This window comes from Mus pahari, chromosome 4 (assembly GCF_900095145.1).
Source record: "Mus pahari chromosome 4, PAHARI_EIJ_v1.1, whole genome shotgun sequence".
NCBI classification, from domain to species: Eukaryota; Metazoa; Chordata; class Mammalia; order Rodentia; family Muridae; genus Mus; species Mus pahari.
This window is the reverse complement of record NC_034593.1, coordinates 97660717-97668812: the sequence shown is the minus strand read 5'-3', so window position 1 is coordinate 97668812 and position 8096 is coordinate 97660717. Positions and strand designations below refer to the sequence as shown.

The window sequence follows — 8096 nt, the reverse complement described above, 5'->3', positions numbered from 1 at the left end:
GGGACCTACTGGGTGTTGGGGAGCCCAGTCTGGTGCTCATCTCTTAGATAACCATGGATCGCTAATTTTTTTTCCCTGTTACCCAGTCAACCTACTTTGTTATTGATTTTGGAGTTGGAAATGTTAGGGAAATGGTTATATCAGCCTGGAGTCTGATTTTCAGGACCATCAAGTTACACACTCTCTCAACTAGTTCTCATTGTGCAAGAGCTGGCACGTCTGTGGGGAGAGGAGAAGGATGGGAGAGGGAGGAGAACCCAGGTCTGTGCTTGAGGCTGGCCGTATCTGTCTTGCTGGGTACAGGAAGCCCTGGTCATCTTTGAACTCTTTGGAAACTATTTGCCACTTGCTGTCTTGACATAGACGGCCTGGAATATACACAGCTGTTGTTCTGACTGGTCCACTGGGGAGCAGGTCAGTTTCGGCTCAGGGAGACTGACCTCAGGCTCCCCGAGTGGGGAGCTTGACCTTTCTGCTCTCAGGGACTTGATGGCAGTCCCGATGAGGGTTTTCTTCCTGGATCTGCTGGCTGGGCCTTTCTTATGCTTGGTCACAGGATAAGATCTCTTCTATTCTGCACTGACCTGTTGACCCTCTTCGTCCTGTTGGAGGTTTGACTTGTGTGCAAACAAACTTAAAAAGAGCTTAGCTGTGAGCCGGGAACATGTCTATACATATGAAGAGCGAGGGATGGAGTCCTTCGAAGGAGATGGGAGACATGAGCCCAGGGATATCATGGAACAGCACCCACAGAGCCAGTCTGACTGGGGCCCTGTCCCACTGACTAGCTGTGTGAAAAGAAAGAAGTTGCTTAAGCCTTCTGCGCCTCAGGTTCCCTCCTACCAGAGAACATGGTCGTACAGATTTTGAAGGGTTCTTCAGTGGGTGTCCATGTCTGCACTGGGATATCTAGTGTGTTCAAAGCACCCTGCAGAGGGCCTAGTTCCCGTCTTGGGCTCCAGCTGACCCATTTGTCCACATACCCCTCTCCTTTCTTCTTCATGGGTGACAGTATACTTTCTCTGTTATGTGTAGTGGGGAGTTAGGCTCAGAATAAGTAAGTTACAGTCTTGTTCTCTGTGCCACCGCGCATGCCTGATCTGTGTAGTTCCCAACAACGGGTGCAACGTGTACGTTTTAGGCAGGTTTGTAATTTTGTAAACCAGTGCCTGGAAAAACATCACTAGTATGCATTATTACTTCACTCATTTCTTATTTTTTTAATCCATATTTTGTTGTATTTATTAGATGCAGTCGGTTAAAGCATATGCATGCATCTATGGAAAAATGTATCCTCAATTTCAACATCATCTGTTCAGATTTATAATTGCTTTATTCTGTCTCCTGATGTGTACTAACTTGGAATCTTCCCATGTTGAGTAAGGTCTTCTGGTCCTCCTGCCCCAGCCCCAGCCCCAGCCTCCTGAGTGGTGCCACCAGGCTTGGTTTATGGCGTTCTCCTCGGGAGTGACTCCAAGGGTTCATGCATGCTCAGCAAGCTTTCTGCCACTTGGGTCATTTCTCCAGTCCCCGGAATTTCCTTTCGGTTTGTTGTTTGTGTTGTTGGTGTTGGAGTTACGCTCTGTCAACTTTGCTAATGTTTTATGGTTCTCATGCACACCGAAGAATGTTTCAGTATTTTTCTTCTTTGTGTAATTTTCTGTTTTCTATGATTTTATTTTACAGTGAACTTGGCTGCTTTAATGCCACTTTGAAGCCCTAATACCTTTAAACTAAAGTTTTGTCTCTCTTTTAACTCCTTTAACTCCATCTGTCCCCTCTTCCCTTTCTCTTTTCCCTCTATCCCAACATTTCCTCCCTCCCTTCTTTCCTCCCTTCCTCTCTTATTTGTTTCAGTTCTGAGCCGGCCGCATCTGGGACATGGTCATATTCATTTCATTATTTCTTATAGAAATGAGAAAATATTATGTACCTTCTCCATTTCTTGGCTTTATCTAAGCAGTGGTTCTCAACCTGTGCGTTGAATAGCACATATCCCGCATATCAGATAGTTGTATTACCATTCATAACAGTAGTTCAATTACAGTTATGAAGTAGCAATGGAATAATTTTATGAGGTGGGAGATCACTACAACATAAGGGCCACAGCATTAGAGAGGTTGAGAACCACTGACTAACAGTCAGCACGTGAGAGACTTTCAGAGCATCTCCATGAGGCAGAGAACACTTACTTTGTTTGTTGGCATTTACTTCTCCTATAGAGTTTAAAAAATTTTAAAGCCATTATTTATAGAATTCCCTGAATTTGCATGGACCATGTTGAATGTCACCCATTGTCCTGGAAGGAATTACAGAATCCATCTCAGATGTCACTCTACAGGTTATAAGCCAAATTTCCTCCAGAACATTTAGATTTTTTTCCTGTACAGTGTCCTTTTAAGACACTAGGGCTGGCTGCACTGTGAACTTGTGTCAGTGCACAGAGACACCCAGAGGATCAGTGATCAACACTGGGATTAAGTTCTCCAGGACAGCACTGGCTGTGACTCCTAGATCACTCCATGTCCCCATGGCTCCCTGCTGCCTTTCAGGGACCTCTCTCATTCAAAGGGACAATGATCTCAGACTCTGGGGACCCTGCACTGAGGACTTGCTGTCCTAGCCCTTATCCTTGTCTGCAGAGCGATTCTGTCCTCTGAAGGGCTCCCTTCCCAGGCCCTCTGAGTCCTTGTCCTGGACAGTATGGATTCCTCCCGCTTTCTTCCACTCCTCCTTCTCTAGTTCCCACAGTGCATGACAATATGCTGATGTGCCTCATTCATACTTGCAAAATATGTCCCTGTAGTTCCCACCAAACTGCTGCAAGAGCCCCAGTGACGTGGCCTCTTTACGGGCATCCTCACCGAGACCTGCAGAGCATGTGGCCTCTCTAATGTCTCAGGAGGAGATGACCTCTGCATGTCCCCTGCACCCTCACTGCTCAGCATCTATGTGGGTGACATGATATGTTGCCTTCATACCCCATAGTTTTAGTAAAGGGTGATTTAATCCCAAAATGTACTTTCTGCAGAGCAACAGCCTTGCCCTTTGACTTGTAAACTCATTTTAGTCTCCCCTCCTATCAAGCCTCTTGGCTGCCTGCAAAGAAGAAAGCAGACAGATGGGACAGTGTTCTTAGTGGGACACTGACCTTGTGAAGGTAATACTACAGGGCATATACTACTTTTGAAGGGTATGCTACTATATATCTCAGGGTAACCTGAAAGGTTATTTGAGCCACCCTGTCATATACAAACGCATCTCTGTAGCCTGGGTCAGGTCAAGCATTTAGGGACAGCTGAGGGTCTTGCTTTGGGCTCCCATGTGTAGCATCCTGGTGTCCCTTGAAAGCAAACCTCTTGGGTCACATGCTCTCCCTCTCTATGGCACACCCCAGCGTGGGCTCTTTTTCTCCCTTGCGCTCTGCTGGGTTGTGTCAGCTGACTGTTGTCCACAGCTGTGGCTTCCCTCAGACTTCCGGTCCCTCTGTGGTTGGTATTTGAATTTAGATTCATAAACACGGCCAAAATACCGATTAGTTTTTAATAACTGATAACAGAAGGACTGGCTCCCCAAATCTCCTAAAGGAAAATACGGAGCCCTGTTCATATCTGCCATGGGGTTGTTTCCATGTCACTGACTGTTCCTGTAACTTGAGGCTGTGTGCACAAAAATCCGGTACCTGTCAGATTGGCAGAGTCCTTTCTATGACGATAGGTGCTACATTAAACTCTCAGGTCGGGGGCTCGCCTTTCTGTCTCTAAGCTGAGAGTTGAGACTCCCCAATGACAGATTCCCACAGTCTGTGTGTGAAAACCGAGCTCTGCAAAAGAAAGGAAGGCGGGAGAACACCCACCCGTGTTCTTTCGCTGTCTGGCTAGTCTCCAGGCAAAGTGCTAGCTAGTCTCCGGGAGCATCCAGCAGGCGGCGATGGCGGCAGTCGCAAAGAGGTTTTCAGGGGGAAGCAGGCAAGCTGATTCTGTTTTCAGCGAGTGCAAAATAGAATCCTGGGGCGGAGGCTGCTAAGGATCTTAACTCCGCCTCTCCCGGAGAGGGTGTGGCCCTCTGCCTTCCGCTTTAGGGTCTGCAGCTCTGGTTACAGACCTGGGAAGGGGAGTGCCTTATTGGGATTGGTGCAGGGTTGGGAGGGACCCGCTGTTTTGTCCTGCCCACGTTTCTCTGGTAGTCTGTATAAAGTCACAACTCCAAACACACAGGCCAATCTTGCTGAAGCCAGTTTGAGAAGATCACAGCACCAGCATCATGCCTATGATACTGGGATACTGGAACGTCCGCGGAGTGAGAGAGGGGTCCACTTGGAGGGTGGGACTGGGATGTGAAGCAGAAAGTTCTAAAGAGCAGGAGCCCTTCCTACAGCGGGTACTCTCCAGGTCTCGCTGGAATCTCCTGCCTGTAGCTCTCAGCGCTCAGTTTACACACTTGGGTGGCTGTGTGTGTGTGTGTGTGTGTGTGTGTGTGTGTGTGCGCGCGCGCGCGCTCGCATGTGTGTGGTGTGCACATGCACGTGCGGGGTGGCTGCGTTTGTGGAATGTGGGAGGTCTCAACGGGTGAAGATGAAGTCATACAAAGAAGTCCCCACAATATCTGACCTCTGTCTCTTCTGGTCATCTCTCCCAGCTGACACACCCGATCCGCATGCTCCTGGAATACACAGACTCAAGCTATGAGGAGAAGAGATACACCATGGGCGACGGTAATGCCACCTTCCTGGTCAGACATCTGCTTCCCTCTTGCCTATCAAACTATGCCTAGGCTTCCTGTTATTTAGCCCTGAGGGTCTCCCTCTAGCTGAAGATAGAGGCTGCTGCTTCCAGAAACCTCTTTGAGAGTGCAGTTTGGTTTTCCAATATAGAACTCGGAGAATGGAGTTCCTTGGCCCATTTGTATTTATAATTTGACAAATTCATTACTTGGGGTCTTATTTGATCCAGGCTCCCTTTATTATCAGTTGTTATTCAACTTCTCCACATTGGAAAGTAACTTGCTTTAACAGGTTGCAGAGCCCCTGACTTAGGGGTTCTTGCTACTGGTCGATAATCTGTAGTAGGGTGGGACAGTGGGGTGATTCCTTTTCACATCTTCTTGTTTACAGCTCCCGACTTTGACCGAAGCCAGTGGCTGAATGAGAAGTTCAAGCTGGGCCTGGACTTTCCCAATGTAGGTGCAGGGGAGGGGAGGTTTGGGGAAGGGATGGTGACCTTACCTCATCTCCTGGCCTGGCTGAGGGTTGGAGAGGCACACTGAGTGTCAGGGGCTGTGTCTGCTCTCACCCAGAGAAAGGATTCAGGTATTCCATATCCCATCTGACCCTCCCTGCTTGTCCATCCAGCTGCCTTACTTAATTGATGGATCACACAAGATCACGCAGAGCAATGCCATCATGCGCTACCTTGCCCGCAAGCACCACCTGTGTGAGTAGGGGCTGGCCGCAGGGTGGGGGATGGTGGATAATCTCCTTGGCTTGGCAGGGTTAGGATGCTGAGTGTTCTGTGTGTGCTGCAGGTGGAGAGACAGAGGAGGAGAGGATCCGTGCAGACATTGTGGAGAACCAGGTCATGGACACCCGCATGCAGCTCATTATGCTCTGTTACAACCCTGACTTTGTGAGTGGCCAGTGGGTGGAGCAGACAGGGTTCACAGCAGGAGTTAAAAAGTCTTGGATTCAGATCTGTAGCATCCTCCTTTGGTAATGAGTCATGTTACTGATTCTCTAAGCTTTCTGATCTTACCAGCAGAATGACCCTTATCATCCTGGCGATCGATCACATCAACACTGTGAAACTATCCCTGCTAGTCTTAGGATATGGTTGAGATTCTGCTGGTCGACAGTTGATCCAAATTATTCAGTACAGTTGTAAATCTCTGCTAAATCTGTCCTTTGACCTCTTCCAATGTGCCGACTTACCCAGTGTTTATACCCAAAGTCCCCAGGATGAAATTAGAGGATGTGGAGTGAAAGTGCTTGCTACATAACATGAAGGCTTCAGTATGAACCCTTAGCACCCTATACCCCCCCCCCCCCGAAGTGTATCGGCCTGCTCTTATAAATATAGCGCTCTGTGGGGAGAATCAGGAAGGCTTCTTGGGTTTTGCTGACCAATGACATCTTCCTAGGAGCCAGCTCAGGGTCAGCCAGAGGAACTTTGAGTCCTTTTCCTTTTGGTATTAGTCACTCATTAAAACTGAAGCACATTCTTCAAATATCTGATCTGTTCTCATGCTCCCCCATGGAGCCAGTGTAACTGCCTTCTCCCAGTGTCTCTGTGCCCTTTGTTTCTGTGGTTCCACTGGATCTCTGAGGCCAAAACATGCAAGGTACTCAGGCGGTACAGAGTACTCACAGGTACTCACAGCACCTGGTTTGGACTTCAGTGGTGACAGATTTCAGAGACAGTGTGAAATTTCTGCCAGGTTGTCCATCACCTCTGACATGAATTCTGTCATCAGTAAAATCGTGACCTGTTAAATGGAATCCTAGACTGGGACCTGGCCCGTTCTTGGGAAGGTGGCTGTTCCATTCAAAACCCTCTGCTAGGGAGCCTATGACTAAAGGTGGTGACAGCCAGCTGTTCTCTGCCTCAGGAGAAGCAGAAGCCAGAGTTCTTGAAGGCCATCCCTGAGAAAATGAAGCTCTACTCTGAGTTCCTGGGCAAGAGGCCATGGTTTGCAGGGGACAAGGTAAAGGGAGGGGTGGGGAGGAGGAGCTGCCATCCTTCCCAGGTGTCAGATTCCAGAGGCTCACCCTTGGCTTCCTGCAGGTCACCTATGTGGATTTCCTTGCTTATGACATTCTTGACCAGTACCGTATGTTTGAGCCCAAGTGCCTGGACGCCTTCCCAAACCTGAAGGACTACCTGGCCCGCTTCGAGGTGATCCCCTGATCCCGCTTCCCCTTGGGTTGTCTTCTTTCTCAGGTCCATGATGCTTTCTAGTCCCAAGACTAGGAAAATAACCAGGATTTTCTGAGCTTTCTGTAAAGAACCGTATTGGGCAATATTTATCCCTTCAAAATGCCAAAAGATTGATGTGATTCTGAGTCCCATTGGACAGATAAGGAGCCTGGTACTACAGAGGGTGTTTACGTGTCCAAGGCCTCTGAACCTGTGGCTGCACAAGGTTCTGGGGCAGCATTCAGTGACTGCCCCTGCTTTGGGTCAAAAGAAAAAGCTTCAGGCCCTTGCACAACCTCATTCTCCTGTTTAGGATCCCTGGCAAGGCTGTGCATGTCAATAGTGTGTGGGTCTTGGCATTAGGGGAGTGAAACAGGCAGAACTAATGTAACATACCCAGATGGAAGAAAGTCCAGACCCGATCTGCAGAGTGCTGAGAGCCCATGGCTCCAGACCCGATCTGTAGAGCACCAAGAGCCCAGGGCTGAAGGTGGCACCTCACTGAGTAGACTTGTGAGTGCCTTCCACGTTGGGGGACATTTAGCCTGAGTGTGTGCTGGTGCGAGTGTGTGCTGGTACAAGTGTGTGCTGGTGTGAGTATGTGCTGGTGTGAGTGTGTGCTGATGCGAGTGTGTGCGGGTGTGAGTGTGTGCTGGTGCCAGTGTGTGCTGGTGCGAGTGTGTGCTGGTGTGAGTGTGTGCTGGTGCATTGTTTCCTCCCCTACACTCTTCTCCTCTTTCATGTACCAGGGCCTGTCTGTGAAGTGGAGTTTTTTCTTCACTATTATTCTCTGGCCTTCTCCTCTAGATGAGGTTCATTTTGGGCCCCAGGGGGCATGCAAAATGCTGCCATCTTGGGACTGAGTCATCAGAGAGCAGTGGAAAGCCAGTCTGTGAGATGTGTGTGATATTGCCCAGGACTGCTGAGTCCAGCCTGGACCTCACCTCCATCAGACTTGGGTCGTTCAGACATCTAGGAATTGATGCATTGATCCAAGGGTTTTTCAAACCGCAGTCAGTTGGCCTTGCCCTTTCTCCATCAAGGGATACACTTTCTCTGCTAATTCTCTGTCTCTTTCCCTCCCTCCCTCCCTCCCTCCCTCCCTCCCTCCTTCCCTCCCTCCTTCTCCTTCTCCTTCTCCTTCTCCTTCTCCTTCTCCTTCTCCTTCTCCTTCTCCTTCTCCTT

At 49.0% G+C, this 8096-nt stretch overlaps 1 protein-coding gene across 1 annotated transcript in view; it reads left to right on the top strand.

The window, feature by feature from the left end:
* The first annotated feature begins 4065 nt into the window (after positions 1-4065).
* Positions 4066-8096, top strand: part of LOC110320060 (glutathione S-transferase Mu 1) — a 5800-nt gene continuing 1769 nt past the window's right edge. The window contains exons 1-7 of the mRNA XM_021195940.1: positions 4066-4299; positions 4639-4714; positions 5114-5178; positions 5351-5432; positions 5524-5624; positions 6604-6699; positions 6780-6890. Coding sequence (XP_021051599.1) covers positions 4264-4299; positions 4639-4714; positions 5114-5178; positions 5351-5432; positions 5524-5624; positions 6604-6699; positions 6780-6890 — 567 coding nt within the window. The 5' untranslated portion in view covers positions 4066-4263. The remainder of the gene's footprint in view (positions 4300-4638; positions 4715-5113; positions 5179-5350; positions 5433-5523; positions 5625-6603; positions 6700-6779; positions 6891-8096) is intronic.